The 22,576-nt window shown below is 56.0% G+C and overlaps 1 protein-coding gene across 1 annotated transcript in view; it reads left to right on the top strand.

Annotated features, from left to right (window-relative positions):
* ITPKB (inositol-trisphosphate 3-kinase B) overlaps positions 1-22,576 on the top strand; it is a 97,700-nt gene that overhangs the window by 64,987 nt on the left and 10,137 nt on the right. The window contains exons 3-4 of the mRNA XM_007167195.2: positions 17,878-17,977; positions 19,295-19,508. Coding sequence (XP_007167257.2) covers positions 17,878-17,977; positions 19,295-19,508 — 314 coding nt within the window. The remainder of the gene's footprint in view (positions 1-17,877; positions 17,978-19,294; positions 19,509-22,576) is intronic.

Raw genomic sequence — 22,576 nt, 5'->3', positions numbered from 1 at the left:
TGAAAATGGCCAGAAAAGACTTGCAGACAGTGAAACTTTTCTCTTACTGAATTTTGTGTATATGATCATGGCAGTAAATAAGAACTGTGTGTTTGGTTGGGGGCGGGGGATTAGTAGTGGAGAGAGCACAGCTGGACTGTTTGCTCTCAGTAAGGATACACCCTTCTGGAGAGGAGGGCTGACAAAGAGAGGTGACAGACATACTTGTGGAACCAGCTTTGGCCTGGGTACGGAGAGACTTGGATTTTTCTCTGCTGAGCTTGTGATCTGGGCAGGTCCCTTCCCTCTGGGCATTCTCTGCAGTGATGGACCTGCACAGTGTGGCCTGAACTCTGGCTGCTTCTTGCTCCAATGGTCAGAGCATCACACAAGGTGCCTTTGGGGGATCTGCCTTCCTTGTGTGTCCTAGTCCCCAGGTGGCCCTGCCCTAGGTCTGCGGGAGGAAGCCGACCCACAGTGTGTTGTGCGCAGGCCAGGAGCAGCCTCTGACAGCGGGGAGGCCTGGGGGCCCACCCAGGGACAGCTGCCTGGCTCTGGGCTCTGGGGCTCTCCCTGAGGGGCTGGCCCTGGTGGCGGGACCTCATGCAGGCCTCAGAGGCTGCTGCCTCTGGTTCTTGACCTCTGCGTGAGTGTGAGGCTCCCCTTCCTGGTTTAGGAACCCCCAGCCTTCAGCCAGACTCCTTAGTGAGGGCTGGGGATTCCGGGCAAGTCTCCCTCCTGCCTTCCCAACCAGGCTCTGAGTCTAGAGGGCTCCCAGCAGTTTAGTGTAACAGGCACTTAATGCTTCCTGACCCTGGGAAAGTAGTGTGCTAGGGCCTAGGGGTTCAGCTGTTCGCTGCCCTCAAGGATGGCTCTCTGTAGTGGGGGTGACAGCCGGGGTACAATCAGGGGATTTGAATACACTCTAAAAGGAGCAGCAAATGCATGTACAGGGTATGAAGGAGCAGTTCTGCAGAGGAGGAGGCAATGAGCTTTTTCATGCGCTGGACAAGGGGAAGTGGGCTCTGGGGAAGGGCAAGGAGGAGGTGATAAGTGAGCATGGTTTGAGAGAATGGAGGAGAACTCTCTGGGCAGGTTAGGGGAGGGCTCTCCAGCCAGAGGGAACAGCACAAAAGGCTCAGAAGCATGCAGCAGCAGGATGTATCTTGGCGGATAGGTCAGTTTTTCTTCAGCATAGCGGGTAAAGGGGCATGGCTGGGTAGGAGCTCTTGAGAGCCCATCTGAAGGAGTTTGGTCTTTGTCCTGAAGGCTTTGGGGAAGCTATAGAATGAAGGTTTAAAGCAGGGAGGGGTCTGCTGGAATTGCTGTGATGAGCTTTACATTTTAGAAAGATCTCCAAGGCAGAGGTGTGGAGAGGGGCCTGCAGGAGGGCACACCTGGAGAACGGGAAGGCTGTCTAATCCAGGAGAGATGGGAGGAGCAAGGGGTGACGCGGATAGGGACGGGAGAGGTGTCAGGGAGGTAGAATCGGGGGCCTTTGGCGATCTCCTGGATGTCCTGGAAACACAGTACCAGAGTCTCCTTAGCTTGCCTGAGAGGAGATTCCAGGGTCCCCCACATAAGTTGTGATCTTCATAGTTCCATCAGGCCTGCTGGGCGGGAGCTACAAGGCCGGGCATTGGAGCAGGACTGTGCCCAGGGCCCCTAGAGCCCCCAGCCACCAGGAAACTGGTTGGGGGTGAGGACAAGAAGTGGGGCTCCTACCCTCTGGATGCTCTGGGAAGGAGCTGGTAATGCCAGGAGCAGTGAGCACTTGGGCTCCGCCCTCTGAGCGCCTCTGGCCTTTTGGGAGGCGCCCTGATTGGGTGGCCCATCGCTGAGTCCCCAGCCCCTAGCCACAGGCACACAGGCCATGGGATCCCATCCCGTGCTCCCTGCTCTTCTCGTTTCAGTCACTCTCTCCCCAGCCTTCCCTCGTGCATTGCCTTCAGGAGGACTAAAGGATGGAGGTGGGACCAACGCATTTACCACTGAAGCCTCTCCTCGTCTGGGAGAAGCCCCTGGGTAGCTAGCCCTCTACCGTCGAGTCTGTCATTTCGTTCTTATTTTCGGCAGGTTTGGGGGAAGAGAGAGGATGGGGCAGGGGCTTTGGCTCTGGCGTGGCGACTGTCCTGTGAAATACTCAGAGGTCGTGGGACCCTCTGGTTTTCCCCTAGCATTTGAGTGTTAAGTTTCATAGCCAGGACGTGAGGCTTCCTCCTGACCCGCTGCAGATGCCATGGCGAGTGTCACCTCTCCAAGGCTGGGCCACAGCTGGCAATCCCAAGGGCCAGGCACCCCCAGTTCTAAATTCTGCTCTAACTGACTCGAGGCCCATCAGAGCCTGTTCTGTTTTGGCCGTGACCGAGTGATGTCCCACCTGTCTGGTGAGCAGGCGGGGCCTGGTTGGGGGGTTCAGAAGTCCCCGGTTCTATTTCAGCTCCTGTAAGCAACTACTGAGCCACCTCTTGTCTCCCCCTCCCCGGCTACTAATCCAGTCATAGAGGCCAACTTTCTCTGAGTGTTTTATTTTATCCTTTAGACCTAAACGGCCATCTCACCTGGCCTGTGGGGTGGGCGGGTGCTCAAAGCACTCCTCTTGTTTCCCCACGCCATCCTCCCTACAGTCTGAGAGGCGGGGGAGGTTCTGAGCACTGTCTGCAGATGGAGAGACACAAGCTCAGGGAAGGAGGTGACTTGTCCATGTTACATGGCAGTGAGTGGCCTGCTTACGACCAGTTGGGGTCCTAAGGCCGTCCTTGGCACTCCGTCCCCTTCATCTGTCCTCGAATGCCGTCGGGGGCCGGACAGGTGATGCATATGAACAGGGCCTGGTGACAGGGGGCGGAAGGCCCGTCTCAAGGTGTGCAGTTCAGCTGCAGCCCACAGACGGTCGCTACCGGGAATGTGGGCCCAGTATTTCAAAGAACGCTGGAGATCTGGATGTTTGTGTGAAATGTCCCGATTTTTAAGTGTTGGCAACTAATTTAGAACAACAAAAAAAATTGTTGCCAAAGAAAATAAGTCTGCTGGCCACTGGCCGGAAACTCAGCCCTGCATCACTGGTCACTAAGTGGCTTTCCTCTGGGTCTGATTCAGGGTTGAGGGGGAGCTCCACTGACTGACTTCCCCGGCGAAGGGCAGGGGAGAACTGAGCTTGGGAAGTAAGGGAAGAGGAAACGGCCCCAGGAGCTGCCAGCCCATCCGCGTCATGCTGGCCAAGCACCGTGTACACAGCTCAGCCGCCTGCATTCCCAGGGCAAATACTTTCCATTTTCCTCTTGGGTCACCCTGAATTCTGGGGTTCTTTGGAGGTTTATCGCCTCACTTCCTTTTCCAGAGATTGAAATGACGATGGCTTGAAAATATTTTCTTCATTTGGGTTTTTCCTTGGTGACCTCATTCAGAGACAGATGTGCCCTAATAATAGCATCGAAAGTTGAGGGGAATAAATCAGCCAGCTGGTTCTGTTCCCTAGAAGTGATCTTACGGTTCCTAAATGTGGACCGTCCCCAGAGACCCAGGGGTGTGGGCGGAGCCTGCGACAGGGCCACGGTCATTGTGAGACTCCGGAGTGTCCCTCTCTCTGGGACAGAGTCCCTGCGGCTCTGTTCACCCAGGAGGGCAGCTCTCACGTCTCGTCCGGGCTCCCAGCTTAGCTGCCGGTCTCCCAGCACACGGCAGGTGGACATCGCAAAAGTTTGCACTTGTCACGGATTGGCAGACAGAGCGCTCACTCAGCTCCTGCCTTTTCCCTGTGCCCAGAGGCCCGGAGCTTGGTAACACCTAAACCCAGTCTGTCTCAAGCAGCCCAGTCCTCCAAAGGGTCTCTCCAGTTCCTTTGGTTCAGGGCCACTGGCCAGAAGGACCCTCAGTCTTTAAGCCCCTTCCTCAGCCCCTCCCATTCCAGAATACATTTTCCAGACAACCCGCTCGCATCTCTCAATAACGTTTCACTTCCTCTAACTCAGTAGGAAGGGGATGAAACACGTCTAAGAGAACCAGAAGCCTTCCGTAAGCTGCACAGGCAAGAGGGGGACTTCTGTGGGTCAAGCTTTGAGGTGGAGGGTGGTGTGTACCTGAGATAGAAAAGGTACCGTCCATATGCAGGTGCTGATGCTGGGTTGTGGGTTAGCTTCTCTTTAAATCCGAGGGAGAGGACGGGAGAGACTGCAGCGGAAGCCGGCTTTGCCCATGTCTAACACAGGAGATCCCCACCACAGTGCTCTGAAGGTCTGTCCCCGTGTAATTACCCCAAGAGCTGCTGTAAAATACCTCGATATAAAATGAATGTTAATGCTTGTAGCCTAAAGCCAAAAAGTGATGGAAACAGTGATGGGGTGTCCTTGCTTCCGGGGTGTGGGAGACCCCCTTGCAGTTGGGCATGCAGGCTGCCAGGGATAGGGGTTGGGGCAGGAGCCCCAGGTCTGTCCCCTGACTGGGACCCAAGCCTGGCTGAGCCCCTTGGCCCCTGCTGCTCAGGGAATGAGAGGTGAGTCCGTTGCCTGTTTCTCAGGGCCCCGGGAGGCTCCTGCTACACAGGAAAGTGCTAAGTAAGCACTCGGGGCCCCAGCTGACAGAGATGCACGGGGACGGGCGATGAGTCAATCTGTTTATGAAAATCACACATACCGACACGGACGTCAGGATGACCCCCCCCCGCTCCCTGGGGTCATCTCACAGCTGCGCTCTGAGAGCTGACGAGTCTTGCTCATACTTGGGGGTTCACTGGTGTGTCTTTTTGGCCTCCAGCAGTCTACACATGAACAGATGCATGACCGCCTCACTGAGACAGGCCTGTGCCCTGAACAGCCCTGGTCGGGAGAGGGAGGCCGGGTGACTCAGAGCTGGTGTCAGAGCTGTACCTCAGCCTCTGGTGGGCAGGGCTGCAGCAGCTGGGTTTCTGAGCCTCTGCGAGTCTGCCTTCCCATTTGCTGAGCACCGTTTAGCCACAGGCAAATCAGTGTAATCTGTCAGAAATATGAATTGCACCAGTATGTCTTGCTGGGAAATATTTTCTAAATATAGCTAAATATTTGATACTGCACATGATTTGTTCTCATGTGGTATTCATGCTCTTCCTGAAAAGTTTCCTTGTTAGAAATTCCTTTGGTGGGAGTTCCCCCCAAGTCTGACTTTGGAGTTAGTCCAGAGTAAGCCCCTTACCAAATCCCTTACAAGTGCTTTCTGGGTTCTCCGAAACTACTTAAAAGGCATTATTTTGTCTGTGAATGTTCTTAGCCTAGAGAAGTAAACTTTCAGCAAGCTGGAGATTGAGGAAATCTTGTCCCTTCTACTATGTACACAGTAGGATCCTTAGGTTCTCAAATTTACAACCAGAAGATTTTCAATCTCAGGGAATCTCGGAGAAAATACAGGAGCTCCTAACACAGGAGAAGGTTGTTTCCATAAGCAGGGCTGTGTTTGTAAGAGCGGGGGGCAGAGAAGAAGACTTTTCTGATTCTTCCTCATTTTGCAGAAAACTTCCTTTCAGATTGCTGGCTTAATTTAAATGTCATCTTCCAGCATGGGATGAAGCAGTCTGTTTCCACATGGGCCACCTGTCAGAGCCCATGGGTCCTGTTGCTGGGTTGAGCCTCCCTGGGAACAGGCAGAGTTACTTCCTTCAGACTTTGGGTCCATGGGGTGGACTGGGGCAGTGGGAGGGGAGGGTCTGCAGGAAACAGAAGGACCGCTGGTGGCTTCCGTGCGAGGCCACCTCCTTATGTGCTGCCTCTCACACCCGTCCTAGAAGGGCTCCTGGGCGTTCTGGACTTCCAGAAAGTCTCTGTTTAAGGCCAGCCCCCAGCTCCTCCAGGGTTCATTTCATGGCAAGGAATCGGCTTGTTACTGGGGACCCACTGCCTGCCATCTGTGGCCTTCACCCTCTGCGCTTTCCTCTTGGAAAAGTGGCCCCTGAAGGCCAGGGCTGGGATAGAGGAGGATGTGATCAGACCCTGCTGCTAATTCTGCTGAGCCAACGCAGAGTCCCCTCCTGTGTGTTTCATCCCACAGACAGTCTCATGCCCTCAGGGGGCTTACAGACCAGACTGGACACATGAGAGGTTTGTAGGGTAGGTGGTATTCCCATTTTACAGATAAGGAGGAAACTGAAACTCAGAGAGGTTTGGTAACTTGCCTAATACCACCAGCCAAGAATAACAGGATCTAAACCTAGGTTTATCCGGCTATAAGTTTACATGTTACAAATGACCAGTGAGGTAGCCTAGCAGAGTGATGGAGAGCTTGGACCCTGGAGCCAGACTGCCTGGGTTCAAATCTTGACTTTGCCACTTACCATGTGTAGAACCTTGGGCAAGTTGCTTAATCTCTCTGTGCCTCAGTGTCCCCATCTGTAAAATGGGCTAATGAGATGACCTGTGTGACAGGTTGAGATATTTGTATCATGGATACATAATACTTATCAAGCACTTGGCATTGTGTCTGGCTCTAGAAGACAGTCGAGACATATCACCTATTTATTACTAGAACAGCCCACATGCTATTGGCTCCACCCCACTGCCCGCCTGGCCTTACGTCTTGGGAGCCGAGAAGGAGGTATTGAGCTGGAGGAGCTGTGTTGGGGTTGGGGGTGTCATGACTGGCCCCTGTGAGGAAGTCGCCCAGGAGGGGCACTGGGGGTGCTCAGCCGTCCCAGGCCTTCAGTGCCAATTGTCTGTTGACCAGTAAAGACCTTCAGTAAATTTCCACCCTCTGTAACTCGGCCTTGTTTTTTGCATTTTAACCAAAGTAAAAATAAAATCTCTGGGGAGGGGTGGACGAAGCGAAGGGAGGGAAGGGACCTGGTGTGTGTCGCAGGGGCCGCCTCCACCAGCTGGGCAGGGCTCTGGATGCCCTTTCCCAGAGGAAAGGCTGAGCCTTTCTGTCCTCTGAGCTTTGTCCGTTAGGAAGTCGGCTGCTAGAGGCTGCCATTCCCCATCCCCCAGGGCTCTTCCTCAGCCCCCTGGCCACTCCCTGTTTCCTGCAATTGTTGGCTCCCCCCAACCTCTGCTCCAGCGGCCCCAGCAGGCTCCTGGTGTGAGAGGTAGGCTAGGCCCCTGCGCACCAAAGCATTTCCTTTGCTTTCAACTGCTTCCCCTCTCTCGCCTCTTTCTTCCAGCGCTCCATTATTTTTAGTTCTTAAGAGGATGAAGTCCAGGAGGGAGGAGGAAGGAGGAGCCAAGTCTGTGACCTTCTAGATCAGAGATGGAGCATTTGCCGGGCCTTCCTGGTAGGGAGTGTTTGGAGCATTTCCATTTTGGGTGAAGGATACCTCCATTCCTTGGTAACCAAAAAAAATGCTGGTTTGGCAAGACTGTGAGCCCCTTTGTTGCCAGCTCCTGTAAAGTTAGGAAGAGGGAAGGAGGGTGGATCTGGAACAGTCATTGGGAGAAGTGCTTTCTTTGCTGAGTTGACTAACCAGAGTGAAAGAGTGACCCTCATGTGTGCATGTGAAAAGGCCCCTGGGGCCGGGGCCCGCTGTCCTGGAGCCTGGTGGTGTGTAGTGAACCCCAGGCAGATTGGACAGGAAATCCCCCCAAGTATTCCCCCTGGAGATGTCTCTGGAAAGATCCAAGCTTGGGCATGTGAGCATGAAGAGGTATGAGCTGGTCGAGGTGTATTTCAACTTCTAGGAGATGGCACGTAGCAGGGCCTGAGCCCCTGCTGTGTGATGGACCTGTAAAATTTTCTCATCGGTCACGCAGCTGGTAGTATCGTACTCCCACTGTGTGTCCAGCCTGGGGGGGCGTCCAGAAGTGTTAGGAGAAATTCCGGTTCTCCAGAAGCTTACCCTCTGATGGGAGACACAGCACAGGACACAAGAATCACAAAGCTCTCAAAGCCTGTCCTGCTAGGGAGGAGGATTCTTGGAATGGCCTGTGGCTGGCCTGAGAGGCTTTATGGAGAAGGTCGGGCCAGCTCACGGACTCCAGTACCATCAGCTGTGGGGACAGGTGGGATGTGGGTAAAGGAAAGGAGCGGGGAGAACACTGCAGGCAGAGCACCTGCGTGAGCGGGGACCTAGAGGTGGGGTAGGCATGGGACAAGAAGGTGGCCAGCCCCGCAGGATCGGAGAGGGTGTCCGAGAACGTGCGTGTAGGAGAGGAGGGTGAGCAGGTGTCTGGGGCGGCCCTCTGTCCCTGGTGGGGCCTTGATCCAGCCTGTAGGTGGTCAGGGAACTCTTGGTGGCCAGTCGGGCCAGCTGGGCCTGGGCGGACTCCTCAGGCAGGGATTCTGGATGATGGTAGGGGAGGGAGAATGGCAATGAGGGATGGACCCCTGTGTGCCGATCTGGGTGCTACCCTTGTCCCAGAAACGGGGCCTCTGGTTGCGACAGGAAGAAGGCAGCTTCTCAGGAGAGGGAAGCTAGGCAGCCGCTCAGGGTTTTCCTGGCTTTGGCCAGAATGTGCTGCTGGGAGTTCACCGACCAAGGTGGTAACCCTCAGGGAGGGCCAGCCCGAGCTGAACACTTGCATCAGGAGCTCCCGTTTTTCAACAGGAGCTCTGGGCCCTGACCGGGTCCTACGCTCCAAACCCGGAGCAGAGCAGCCCTCTGACCCGACCAGGAGTGGAGAGGACAGAGCACCCACCCTGAGAACACAGAGCTGGTTCCTGCCTCTCACGCCCTCAGTAGCCAAGGGGTCCAGGCCTACAGGGGCTGGTGAGGGCCCGCCGTCCTCATTCTCCTGCCCTAGAGCAGCCACTGATGCTGTGGGAGGTACGTCGCCCACCCCACCGCCCTCAGCGTGATTCCAACCACCTGTGGGTGGGTTCCCTGCAGGACAGGTGAGGAAACGCTCTGCCAGCCGTAGACTCTGAACCACTCATCTTGTGGGAACACCATGTGGGGTGGGGAGAGAGGTAGGGATGAAATTCAGCATTACTCAGGTCTTTCTCAAAGAGTGTTTCTGCATTCAGTTTTTAGGGGAGTTTCCTTGTTTGTTAAAGGGGAAAGACGGTTAGTCTTAAAATCCAGATTCTTACTTTTAACCAGAGCTACCTGCCCTGCCAAGTCCTTGGGCTTTGTTTCTCCTACTCTTGGTGTTTTGGTTTTGAAAGGCCTTCCCTCCTCCACTCCAGGCTCCCAGCTCACTTTGGCAGGGGTGCGTCTGGCCCCAGCCAGGTTTCTAACCAGGCCTCTAGGACGGAGCTATTGAGCCAGGGGCCCCTACCTGCCTGGGCTTGCACCCAGCTGCCGTCACAGGAGGGCCCTGCCAGGGCGAATACAATGAACAAAGTTGGCTTGCCTTGGCTCTGCCTCCTGGGAGAAGCACAGGCTTTTCCCCAGCGAAGGAAAGAACGATCACTAGGGAAACCCAAACTGCTTTTTTAGAAAGACCAAAAGAAGAAAAGAAGGAAGAAAAAAGCATTTTTTCCAAACATGGATAACTCAATGCCTTTTGCTCAGGCTTCTGCAAGGCCAGAACAAAGGCACTGACACAGAATGAACCTTCCCAGGCAGGGGCGTCTTCACCCACTTTCAGCGCTTTGTTAATGTGTCTTCCCAAAGTGGGTGTCAGTGAGGCTGTTCTGGGAACCACTTGGAAAGGAGGGCAAGGCGGGTCATTATTCAGGCCTGCCCCATCTGAAAGGTCACTCTTTTGACAAAGCACTTGCTGTTCATCTGAGGCTATTTTTTAACTGGAGGAGAGACGATGGGGGCCCAGTTACCCTGTTGGCTGAAACAAAACAAAATCCTTGGAGCAAACCAGGAAGCTGTGTGACCTTGAGCAAGTTACTTAACCTCTCTGAACATGTTTCATCATTTGCAGAATGTAGATAAGTATCAGTGCTGTGAGTGAGGATTACATGAAATATTAGAATAGTACCTAGCAACATGTTAGGCATTTAATATGTGATTTCTCTGCCTCTTTCCCCGGACAAGCCAGGTTATCACCACTAACCAGCACATACACACAGGCATCATATACACATGCACACGTGTGCAGCAAGGCAAAGGATTCTGGCAATATTGCTTTGGAGAGTCATAGGGTCCAGAGATAATTTCCCTTTTCTGATGTTTTAGAGATTTCCCTTCATCTCTTTCACTCAAAAAAAAAGGATACTCTTTATAATTATCTAAAAATAAAAGTTTGGCAAGTGATCTAACTATTTAAATAAAAAGGGAAGTACTGGAGGAAAGAGTAGAATATTGGGGGAACAGCTCAGATGGGAAAGGGATTAAGAAGAGTGTGTAAACCCTCTGTGTAAAATGAAATCCGTTCAGCAGTCTCACTATTTATTACGTTCTTCGCTGGTGCCTAGCAGAGTTCCACATGTGTGAAATGGCGTTCTTTGGGGAACTCTTCTTTCTCCTTTTAGCAACTTTACTGACCTTCTGAACCAGAAACTGGTGTCAAGGCACCTGGACGCCGGTCGGCTCTGTTCTCCCTGAGTCACAGAGCTCGAGGCCCCAGGAGCCGCCCTGTGTGTTCCTAGTTGCCATGAACATCCAAAGGGAAGCTTTGTAAGCAATTAACCACACAATTAGCTCATCTTCTTGCCACTGGCAATGATTGACCCTCTGGAAGTGCCCAGCGGATTTTTGCCAGTTTCCTATGCCATGGAGGAGAAAACTGTTTCAATTAAAACAAACAAACAAACAAAAAACAGACACAGAAGTACAAACAAAGTGAACATCTAAGGTTCACCTGTCCAATGACGGTATACAGAGCACCCGTGTACATGTGTACCACCTTATCAGTTCTCTCAGAGCTGATAGAGTGTGCATCAGGGCAAGTGTGATGTTATCGTGCCCAGTTTACAGGTGAGAACGCTGAGGTCGGAGAGGTTCAAAGGCTTGCTCACAGCTGCAGCCAGGAGGTGGCAGAGCAAGGGATCATTCTAGCTCCAAAGCCTGGGTCGTGTGCTGTCTTCTGGAAACAAAATCCAATGCTGTGGCCTGCCTCAGAGGCAGAGGATTTTAAACACACTCGAGACGGAGGGGAAGAGTGCGTCGCTTCAGCCTGAGTTTGCAGGGCGGAAAGAGCGGCAAGCCTGGCAAAGCCAGCGGGAAGGGAAGCTGCAGGAAGGGCCGGCTGCCTTGGGTAAAGTGGGATTGTGGGGAGCTGTCTTCAGGAGGCCTGCTTCTCCAGACAGGAGGCGGTGCAGGCACTGCTGGGGCCGACAAGAGGGGAGCAGAGCCCGCAGCACCCTGGAAACTTCAGCTTACTCCGAGAGGCTCTGACCAGGTTCCCGACGGGCGATGTTGGATTTGGTCTCCCTCCTCCTGAGCCGGGCAGGGCTTGGCTCAGCCTGCAGGCCTAGCTGACTGGCCGTGGTGGCCTCTCCAGGACCCGCGGCAGGGGGTTGCCAAGGATCTGGTGGAGCCAGGTGCTGGGGGTCCTGGCTGTCGGGAGGGTACACTCGCCCAGAGGAGAGCTGGGGTGCAGGCGTGCCCCGGGCACTGTGGGAGCACCCAGGAGGGACGGCTCCAGCAGAGGAAGGGCCTCCGGGGCCTCTGAGCTGCTTAGGGGGTTAGCGGAGTCCTTTGCCTCCGCGCCCGTGCTTGCGAAAAATCTCTGGTGGCGGAAGGTGTCACCCTTGCGGTGCCTGAGGGTGGGTGAGGAGGGGTACATGCAGCGAGCCAGGAGTCGCCTGCAGAATCTCATGGGCCTGAGAGAACATGTGTTTACTGAACTGCAAATACCTCCGTGTGTGGATGGGGGAGGAGACCTAGGGCTGCAGACATCCTAGGGCATGTGAGGCAGTCCTCCAGCAAAGGAACAGCTGGCCCCCATGTCACTGCCCCTTCTGGGCCGTGCATGTCTTGCAGCTGATCCTGATGACAGCTAAAGCGTCCTGTGAGTGGGGTGGCTAGAGGCCCCCTCAGCCCCCAGCCTCGGCTCTGGGTCCCTGCTTCCCCGCCTTCCTCCTCCTCCTCCTCCTCCTCCTCCTCCTCCTCCTCCTCCTCCTCATCTCCACCAGTCCTTTTTGCCTGTGTGATGGAAGACAAAGGCCTGCCTTTGAGGTCATCCACTTAGCCCTTTTATTTAAGGCAGTGTTCCCTGCAGCACGAGGCGGATGACTGGCTGGGGGAACCAGCCAGAGGGTGGCGTTTACGCAGGAGCCATTAGCATCCCTGGGAGGCTTGGAGTCTGGTTTAGATAAACACAGAATCAGAGACGCTGCCCAGGCTTCCTCCCTTGGGCCCCACTGGCCAGTGGACCGTTTCCGCGCTGGGCTCTCAAGGGCTCTGGGTGAGTCCAGGCCAGAGGGATGAGGAGCTGCCTTCCTCGCCAGGGCTGCCCCGAGCGCTCTGAGGCTCTGCGTGCTGAGTGGAGAGGTCGCCACACATTGGTATCGGCCGTTACGGAGTAGATGCACATCTGCTGTGAGGCCAGAAGTCTTTGGGCAAAGAGGAGGAGGGAAAAGTGAGAGCCCCGAGCCTTCCAAAGGCACCAGTGGCTGGAGAGGGCTCAGCTGGGGTTGGCCAGGTTCTCAAACTGCCTTTCCAGGTGACTTCTGTCACCTCAAGCTTGAAGAGGGTTGGGGTTTTGTTGTTACTAGGCTTTTTCTCCTGCTACAAATCCCTCTCCACATTCTCTGAATATTTTAGCTCCTGTCAAGTCAGGTATGAAGGGAGTGAACTGCCCAGAGCAGTTTCAGAGCACCAGATGTCTCCAGCCACTCTGAGTCTTAAAGGACCAACCTCCGCTCCTCAGGTCTGGCTATTTTCTGATCCTTCTGAACTTCTCTGAGTGAATTAGGGCCCTACCTTTTCCTGTGCAGCCAAAGTAGAGAACATGACCCCACCTCTTACAGAGCGAGATCAGGGCTGTAACAAACATCAGCAGAAGGCCCTGGCCTGCACTCAAGTAGGAAACAGAGCGAAACCAAAATCAGTGCTGATTTAACCCAGGAGTGCAGTCATCTAGGGATTTGTGGAGCTGGGCCATCCAAGCCCATAAACCTGAGGTGTTACCTGAAAAACCTCACTTCTGGTCTGCAGTTGGCTTACACCCAGCACAGAATCAAGGTGAGAGCTGTGTGTCGTCAGCCCACCCTTTGGCTCCTTCCCTGCTCAAGAGGCAATCAGCTTTGTGGGGCTTGCCTTTCCCTTGAAGTGCCGCCCAAGAACATCCCAAGTGTAAAATTCCAGCCACAGTCTAGGAGCGATTAGCTGGTCTGATCTGACTCATGGGAGAGCCTTGTGTCACCTGGTAGCTAAGCTGGAAGTGGCACCTGCCCAGCCCCGGAATGAGACCTATCTGGGGTTTTGATGGCCAGCTGTGGAGCCTCTCCCAAAGGCTCTGGGCGCCTCTGCTGTAGAAGCAGCCAGAAGACCCCCTACCCCGGAGCACTGTCCTGCCAGCCCAGCGCCCTGGCTGCCCAGGGGAACCTCCTTGAAGAAATCTCCTTGTCCTTCCTGCCCAATCTTCTGTCCCCATCACCTTGCCCAGCGAGCTCTGGGCTGGAAGGGCCCCTGCTTGTTGATAGGCACAGCAGTTGGTGAATCGGTTTGAGGTTCCCAGGGTGATCTGGCCCCTACTGGCAGGGAGGAGAATGGAATGACTTTGGGGAAGCAACTCAGCTTGTAAGATTCTTCATCTTACAGAGAAAATAATCCTGTCTACCACCAAGTTGTTTGAAGATGAGAAATGAGGCCCTAAGGAGCCCGGTCCCACTCCTGTCACATAGTGAGAGCCCATAAGTGATGAGTCATGAACGCTCACGCCAGGCCCAGTGCTGAGGGAGGCTGGCCGTCCGTCCTGCTGCACATCTAGGGAAAAGAGCCCTGCCGGTGAGATGACAACTGATGCCAGCTTGCAGGGAGTTTCTAAGAGCCATTCCCTTTGCTCTGTCATGCCCAGCAGACTTAGGAAGAACACCCCAGCTTATCCATTAGGTAGGCCATTTTATCCATCAGATCTGCGTGTAAGTAGCGTACCAGAGTAGAGCTTGGCGGAGTCAGCTAGCTGACTCCTCAGATTTACACAGGAGGACCCCGCCACCCAGAGAGGCCAGGGGACCTGTCAGGCATGTGGAGCTCTGGGGGGCGTTCCAGGAAGGGTCAGCAGAGGGTGTCCAGATGACCCTGGTGATTGGGAGGTGATGGAGGGACGGGGCCAGTGAAATCAGCTGGCAGCCAGCGCTGCCAAGGGGGAGCGCCCAGGTGCCCTTTGCCACACCGTGTTCAAGGCATTTGAGAGCTGCCTGTGTGTCTGACAAAGCCCAGCTTGTTAAATTCGAGACCTGGGACTGTAGTCCGATTGCAGAGAAGTGACTGAGGCTACTGAGACTCTCCCAGGAGAGAAAAGGTGATCAATTCCTCTGGATGGAATTCTTCCAGGTTGTTGGGCTGCCCTCCTTTCTTGCCTCGTCGGCTGTCTTGGGTGGGGAAGAGGCCTGGCATCCCTTTCTGAGGACTGTGTCTTCCTCCAGCGAGGGGCTTGCAGGGAGACTGTTAGCCCAGCTGACCCTCCGGGACCCACCACCTGGAAGCGGCTTCTGCCTAGAGTTGGTGGTGCCTAGAGCACCTAAATGGGTGCTGTGGTCTCCCGGGCATCGTAAAGGAATCGATTCTCTGTAATGTCCTGCCCTAATGTTTCTCTCCACTCCCACGGGCCGGGGGTAGGGGCGGTGGTCACCCTGCCGCCTTCTTTGCTGGGCCTTTCCTGGACCTGCTTTTCTGTTTAATGTTTGGCAGCGACTCTAGGCACTGCCTGGGTGCTGCTATTTAAAAACCACAGGAAAATCCCCTGCTTGCTGCTGCCAGCACAGTCAAGAAATCCCGTGGTGTGCAAACCCGCCCCAGTGGAATATTCCACCTTGGAAGCCTGGGGACGCTCTGGCCTTGGCCATATGGGGCCCAATTTTCATGTTGAAGAAATGCTCCCTTGTGGAGGAGGTGTGGGAAAGAGGAAGCTACGTGGAAAAATGCCTCATTTACTCAGCGCTCAGCCGTGTGGGGAGGCGCTTGGGTCCCGCGAGCCATCAGAGGACCCCGCCCTGGAGCACCCCTCTCCTTTCTGGACCCCTGAAGAGGGGTCCGGGAACTAGAGGTTTCGCAGCTCAGATGCCCCTGCTGGACTTGAACCTGGCTGTTCTCACCTAGCTCTTTTCCCTCCTGCCTCCCGGGTCCCAGGCCCACTGCCCAGTGTGTCCCCGTGGATCCCCAGAGAGCTGCTTCCTGACAGGGTGGGTTTGGTCCAGCCCCAGGCTCCGTGACCTTTATTCTTGAGTAACTATGGCAACACCTCCACTTGGCTCCGGCCTGACTGTTCCTGGGATGACTTCAGGGACACCCCTCCTTGAACTCAGACCACTAAGACTCTTCCACAAACACCCCTGTGCCCGTGAACTTCTAATGGCTTTACCTCCGGGGCTCAAAGGAATGTATGTGTTATTCCCATTTTACAGGGAAGATAATAGGGCCTCAAGGGGAGGGTCAGGAACTTGTCCCAGGTCACTCAGTGAGGAGCAGGCGGAGCCAGGACTCAGGCCCAGGGCAGCCTGCCTCCCCAACACCACACTCCCCGGAGTCCAAGCGTCTCGGCCCGGCGTGCAGAGCCGGCCTCGCCCTCTCACCCTTATCAGCCACTGCTTCTGGCTCCCATTCCCAGCACGTCCGGCCCAACTGCTCCAAAGCCCAGTCCCGGACCTCTGTTCCCACAGGCCCCGCTGCCTGCAGTAGTCTTCTCCTGCTCCCTTGAGTGTGCCCCCAGCCTGCGTCTGCGGGGTCAGCCTCTGTGATGACCTTCCTCCCCGGCAAGCATCAATCTTTGCAGGCCCCCGACCCCGGCAGCGGGACACATCCTCCCTGGGTCCTCTGCTGGCACCGCATCTGCAAATGCAGTAGGAGGTGACACGCTGCAGCTGGGTGACCGTGGCCTCTCTAGTCTTCCTCTGAGGGGCCCTTGCTGTTGGGATACGAGAGGTCATTTTTCAGAGTCCTAGAGTGTCCACTGATCCAAAGAGCGTGGTGGGGGGACCAGTTGTCCATCCCTCACTAGACAGATGAGGAAGCTGAGGCCCTGAGAAGGGGGCATGAAGAAGGGCAGTGTGGGTCTAGTGGTCCCCTGATGGGGGAGTGGCATGGGATGGGGTCCGCCCTGGATGGAGAACACTCTGCCCTCCCCCTCCTCCCACCCGACTCTGAACCCGTCGGACCCTCGTCCCTTCTGAGCTCTGTTGCAGGGGTGTGACCAGCAGGTGGTGAGAGCTGTGCACTTTTCTTCTGGACCCACCTAGACGTCTTCCCCGTGGGTGGAACAAACCATCACTTGGTTGGTCATCTCATGTAATTAGGTTTTCCCATTGCTGCCCTCATGCATTGTCTGTCCTGAGTGTTTGTGCAGCCTTCTGGGTGCTTAGATAAGAAACGCTGGCTTTCCTTAGCCTTCTTCGGAGATCTCCATCAGAAGGATCTAGGAAAAACACCCTTGTCGGTGAGGCCGGCCCTTTGTCACATGGCCTGGCAGAGCGCTGCCCTCGCTTTAGACTAGGTCTTGGCAGTAGAGTGAGGGTTTCTGGGGTGGGATAAACATTGCCAGGTTCGGTAGGGAAGAATTCTTCTCCTTAAACAGATTTTAACTTGAAACCTTGATGACAGAAGCAGCTGAGTCTCACCAGAGAGAAAAAAACAAAGGAGACTGATTTAACCTTGGGCTCCAGCAGCTGGAGTCAGTCCAGCAAACTCAGTGTGGCTGCTAGCGGACGCTGCAGGACAGAGAATGAGGAACCGCCTCTCCAGGGGTCCACTGTCCAGGCAGGACCACTCCTCACCTCCCTCTTCTGTAGAATTCCCAGCTCCTCCTTCCCAGCGCAGAGTCTTGGGAGTTTACTGTCTGTGGTTTTGCTGGTCAGGGATCCGCTTCTCAGGAGCTTGAAATGCTTCACTTCTCATCACTCCCTTCAGGGGCACTTGATCTTCATGTCTACAGCCCGGTCTTATTAAAGTAACTTAGGGATATTTTTATAGAGAGAAATGTGTATAGCTGGGGATAAAAAGGATTTTCTTTAAAGTAGTCATATAGGTGAAGGTTTAAATGCGGCTTTATCACTTACTTGTCTGAGGCTTGGGTTCTGCAAATGGAAATAACAATGATCACCTTGCATGCTTGCTATGAAAATAAAATAAGAAGGTGCTCAATAAATGTTAGTTCTCCTTTCTGCCCAAGGAGCCCCTCCTACACACACACACACACACACACACACACACACACACAGAGTTTTTACTTAAGAAATGTCTTGAGAAGGAGAAGTGCAGTGGAGAGAGAGTCCTGCGGGCTGGCTCACCCCTGAGTGCACCAAAGCCTCGGAGGCACTGCTGTCCCCGGGGAGTTCCCTTTAAAGTCTCCTCAAACCTCTCACAGGCAAGAGGTGCCTCTGCTGGTACCGCATCTGCAGATGCAGTAGGAGGTGACACGCTGCAGCTGGGTGACCGTGGCCTCTCTAGTCTTCCTCTGAGGGGCCCTTGCTGTTGGGATGCAAGAGGTCATTTTCCAGAGTCCTAGAGTGTCCACTGATCCAAAGAGCGTGGGGGGGACCAGTTGTCCATCCCTCACTAGACAGATGAGGAAACTGAGAGGGGGCACAAAGAAAGGCAGTGTGGGTTTAGTTGTCCCCTGATGGGGGAGTGGCGTGGGATGGGGTCCGCCCTGGATGGAGAACACTCTGTCCCTCCTCCCTTCCTCTGTTCCCAGAGCCTGTCGGATATTTGTCGCCTTGATTCTGGGTGTTTTACTCAGCCTGTTTGTAGAATGGGGCAAAGCCCATAGATGCATGCCACGTAGTTGATGGAGGTGAAGTCCTCAGAGCTGCCTGTGCCGTGGGCCCGGCACTCACCTCTTGTCCTGTGCCACAGGCAGCGGGGTTCCCTGGTTTTGAATTCATCCTAACCGGAAAGCAGTCGTTCTGTTTCTAATGTAGAGCTTTTCGTTTGCTTGTTTCTAGAGCAAATCATGGAGGAAAATAAAAAACATGGTGCATTGGTCTCCCTTTGTCATGTCCTTCAAGAAGAAGTACCCCTGGATCCAGCTGGCAGGACACGCAGGTAGCTACAGCTCTCCCGGACTTTCTGACACGATGTCCAGCTCTCTGGGGAGGCGTCCAGCGTGTGTGGGGGACGGGCCTGGCCCTGGATGCTCCCGGGGATGAAGCATCTGAACAGGTGCTCCCCGAGAGACTTCGTGGTCTGCAGTCGCAGGCGTACTTGAGAGACGGGCCTTAACACCGCCTCGAAAATGCACGTGGACACCCACCCTCTCCACAGTCTGTGCCACCTCTTCACAAATCACACACTTTCCCCCCTCAGTCTCTCTGTCTCTTTCAATCTCTCTAACCATTTTAACTCAATAAAACAGATGAAGTCATCAGTCTTTATAGCTTGCCTGCCATTTGTCACCTGGGACAAAGAGACAAAGCCAAGTGCTTCCCTGAGTGCCTGTTGTATGCCCTCATCAAGGTGCTCCTCTGGGTGACAGTACATATGCAGATAGAGTGTCTGCCCCCAAGGAGCTCGTAGCTGGTGGGAGAGGCAGGCAGGTCGCCCCAAGAGTGTTAAGACATAGTGGAGTACTGGCTGCAGTGGCCACGCCCTGGGCTAGCCATGAGGTCTCCAGGTGGCCCCTCAGTGACAGGGGAGGGTGTCTAGAGCTGTCTAGCCCACTCATGGTGGTCCTTTGGTGGGCATCGTCCTCAGGGGACAATTCAGTGGCCGCCCGTGGACTTCAGGCCAGCACAGGTTCTGACATTTTTTTTTACACCCTTAACCACGTTGGCCCAGACCCCAAGGCAGGTGGATGGACACCCTCCCTCAATACTTACCTGAGGGTGTGGCTCAGAAGGAGCGCCGCCCAGCCGGGCAGAGCCTTGGACCGCTGCTTCTCAGCCGGTCTCCCTCTCCTGGCGCTAAATCCGGTTCTGTCAGGGCTTCTCCTCCACTGAGACCAGAGACACTTTCGTGGCTGGGAAGCAGGGTTGACGGTGGGGTTGGGGGGTGGTAGTCACACAGAGAGGGGTGAATAGGTCCTGGCGCAGACCTCTCACTTCGCCTTCCTCACCCTCCAGTGGTGAGCACTGGTGTACTTCCATCTTCAGAGGAGGAGCCTGGGGTCTGGGAAGTCGGGGAACCAGCCCAGAGTTGCCGTCAGGGCATGGCGGGGGCGGGGGGCACTTGCACCCACTCCGCTTAAAGGGCTCGGTCCCCCAGTGGGGACCTGGGCACACCTCCAGCCCCGTGCTGGCAAGCTCCACGGCATGCCCGAGAGGCCCGGGCCCTGTGACGGAGGGCGTGTCTGGCAGGGGCGGGGGTCACAGCGGGGAGGGCTCAGGCTGGGGACCCAGGGCCTCCTCCCACCTTGCTCTGCAGGGAGCTTCAAGGCGGCTGCCAATGGCAGGATTCTGAAGAAGCACTGTGAGTCGGAGCAGCGCTGCCTGGACCGGCTGATGGCCGACGTGCTGAAACCCTACGTGCCTGCCTACCACGGGGACGTGGTGAAGGACGGGGAGCGCTACAACCAGATGGACGACCTGCTGGCCGACTTTGACTCGCCGTGCGTGATGGACTGCAAGATGGGCGTCAGGTGAGCCAGGCTCCTCAGATGGGGCACACCGCCCCTCAGCCCCCAGCTGGCCGGGCGGCAGATACCAGGCACGGCATTCCAGGCTTCCAGGAGGCCAGGCTTTCTGGGCTGTCCCTGAGGCCTCATGTGGGCGAGGCCGGGCCAGGGGTCTGGTTGGACCCCGCTCTGGTCATCTCACATATGTGCTGGCTTTGCCCAGGACGGCCCCTTCCCTTCTCTGGCGAGCCAGGGGCCGGCGGGGGAGGGGACGGGAGCCGGTAGCCGGTGGGACCAGAAAGGGGACCTGGTGGATGTGGAGCCTCCCCAGGGAGAGGGCAGAGAGAACTGCCCATCTGGTCAGGTGGGATTGCTGGGGGGAGCAGGGGGCGGCTTCCCGTTAATGTGGGCTGCGAGGGGGAGATTGGAGTAGAGGCTGTTCTCATCCCACCCTCCCCGCCCTGCACCCCAACCCCGAGCCAAAGAGGGAGCCGGTTAGCAGATTGTGGTGATTTGCCAAAAGAGACTTGCGCCTGTCATAAGGGTGCAATGGAGGAGGGAGGAGTGTGAGAGGCCCTGACAACAGTCACCAGCTTGCCGCACGCATTCTGGACTGGGGCTGGCGGTGACCCCAGCCCAGTGGCTGCGTGGTCCAGGGCACAGGGCCAGATGGGTATGTGGGCATGTGTGTGGAAATGGGTGTCCCCCACCCCCACCAGGCTCCGCCCAGAGAAGACCTGGGAGGGAAGGAGGCGGGAGGAGCGGGCTGGAGAAGACAGGGCAGGGTGGAGGGCAGAGCCAGGAGGACCCAAGCCCCGGGTGCCTGAGCTCTGGGCCCTGCTTTGGCAGCAGGGTTTTCTCATCTCCTCTCAAACTCTGACCATTCCGTGTCAGGAGTCATGGAGTAGCTCCTCCCCAGCAGGTCAGCGGGTGGTGAAGTCCTCTGAAGCCTCAGAGAGCCGCTGACTGCAGGTGCCCAGACGGGAGGGCCAGACGTGGACCTCCTCCATCCGGCCCGCCGCTCTCCAGGGAGACCAGGCTCCGAGACGCAGAGCTCACAGCTGGAGCCTGCGTTTGCTTTGGATGGTTTAAGCAGTTTTATTTCTTATAAGAGGAGTTTGAGAAAAGGGTGTGTGTGTGTGGAAAGAAGCAGGCCAAGCCAGTCAGTTTTCCTTCCTTCCTCATTCCTCCTGGGAATTGTGTTATAAAATCAGACCCTGACCCTGCAGCCTGACCCGCTGTGTTCCCTTGGCTTTGCCTCGAGGGCAGGGACGAAGGGGTGGGGAAATATAGACCCCACTCTTTGCACTGTCCCCAGCCTCTCCCTCCCTCCATCCAGGGGTCTCACCATCTCCAGCCCACAGGGAGAAGACAGAATGTCCCTCCAGCCACCACTCGGCCACTGCTCTCCCCAGAGTCTTATTTCTGTCCCTGGAAGGCCTTCCCGTGATGCACCAGGATGTGTCCTCTCAAGGGGAGACACATAAATATTCTGATCGGTATTCACTCAGACGGGGGCCAAAGAAAAGTACACCCTGTGGGAAGAACGTGTGGCCAGTCCGTCCTAAAAGGCTGCCGGGGTGCCTGTCTGTTCCCTGGAGGCTGCTGGGGACAGGAGCCCCTTCTCCTACCAAGGCTGCCCCATCCCCCTGCTGCCTGGAGCTTCTGTCCCACTGCACCCAGGGCTCTCAGGAGAGACTCAGAGTGACCAGCAAGGCTGGGACATGTTTAACCCAGTCCTGGGCGGGGCCGCCTGGAGGCTGAGGGAGGAGGTGTGTGAGGATCCCGGATGGAGGAGAGGAGGTAGGTCTCCCCAGAACGAGTCCCACCCCAGCACCCCCTTCCCTGTCTCACGGGTCCTGAGGACGGGGTGGAGGCCCTTCTGTACTCTGAGCGCTGGGTGCTCCTTACAGCCGCCCTGGCAGATGGGCCACCATCCAGTCTGAGCAGGAGGACCTTTGACCCCAGAGGCCAAGGGACTCCCCAGGGCCACGCAGGCAGGCAGCCATACAGACCTCCTCTGCACCAGGCCTCTGACTACCAGTCGAGCCTGGGCTGCAGCCTGGCACTCCCCAAGGGTTCTGTGCCTGCCAGAGGGAGGAGGCCGCAGCCCAGGGCCACCACAAACCCTGAGTCCGGGGCATGAGAGGTTGAGACTTGTCACAGACTCGTCACAGTGGTGGAAGGGCTGGCTGGTCAGCAGACCCAGCCATGGTGAGGCCCGAGGAAAAGGTGATGCAGCCACCTGCGGTGTCCTAACGAGGGGTGTCTTGGGACCCCAGTGCCACACGGACATAAGCTCACATTGCTCTAGGGCATTTTCTTAGATTTGACCCCGTATCTCTTGTGTGTCATGTAGCCTGCCGTGGAGAATCAGGAGTGTCTTCCTGACCTCTGGACCAGGGCTGGCAGGTGGAAACCAGAGCTGTCTGTAGCACCTGTGCCCTGGTGGGAAGCAGGTTGGAGAGAGCGTGGTGGGAAGTGGGTGGCTTTGGTGTATCACCTGTTGGCTCCCCATGGGCTGGCTGCCTTCCTGAGGGGAACACTGCCTTTACTTAGTCTTGTGGCTTCACCCAGCAGGCTTCATGGACGTGTGACCTTCCTGCTGGGGTGGGCGAGGTGGGCCGGGCCAGTGTCGGCACACCAGGGTTGGGGAGGCTTTGCAGCTCACCTCCCGGTGGACCCCTGACCCCACCACCAGGCTCGTGACCCCTGTGGTCTTCTCTGCCCGGCCCCTTTCCTCTCCCAGAGGGTGAGCAACTCTGCCCAGACTGAGCTGCACAGGCCCTTTCTGGAGCAAGCCCCACGTGGAAAGGGATTTGACAGTGAGGCCTGCTTCCTGCTTAAGGAGCTACTGAGAATTCTTTGCAGAAGTGCACCACCCACCCACCCGCAGGCCCCTGCAGCGCACTCAGGAGCATTGGGGATGGCAAACCCTTTGCCCGCCACACAGCACGCACACAAATACACACATGGGCCAGCATGACACAAGTCCATGCAAAAGCAGCCTGCCACGCAGCTCTGCCCTGTAGCGCTCATCAGCACTGACCTGGCTCTGCACGCAGTAGTGTTTGTACATGCACGTGTGCGTG

Source organism: Balaenoptera acutorostrata, chromosome 1, assembly GCF_949987535.1.
Source record: "Balaenoptera acutorostrata chromosome 1, mBalAcu1.1, whole genome shotgun sequence".
Lineage (NCBI taxonomy): Eukaryota > Metazoa > Chordata > Mammalia > Artiodactyla > Balaenopteridae > Balaenoptera > Balaenoptera acutorostrata.
This window is presented reverse-complemented; position numbering and strand designations above follow the sequence as displayed.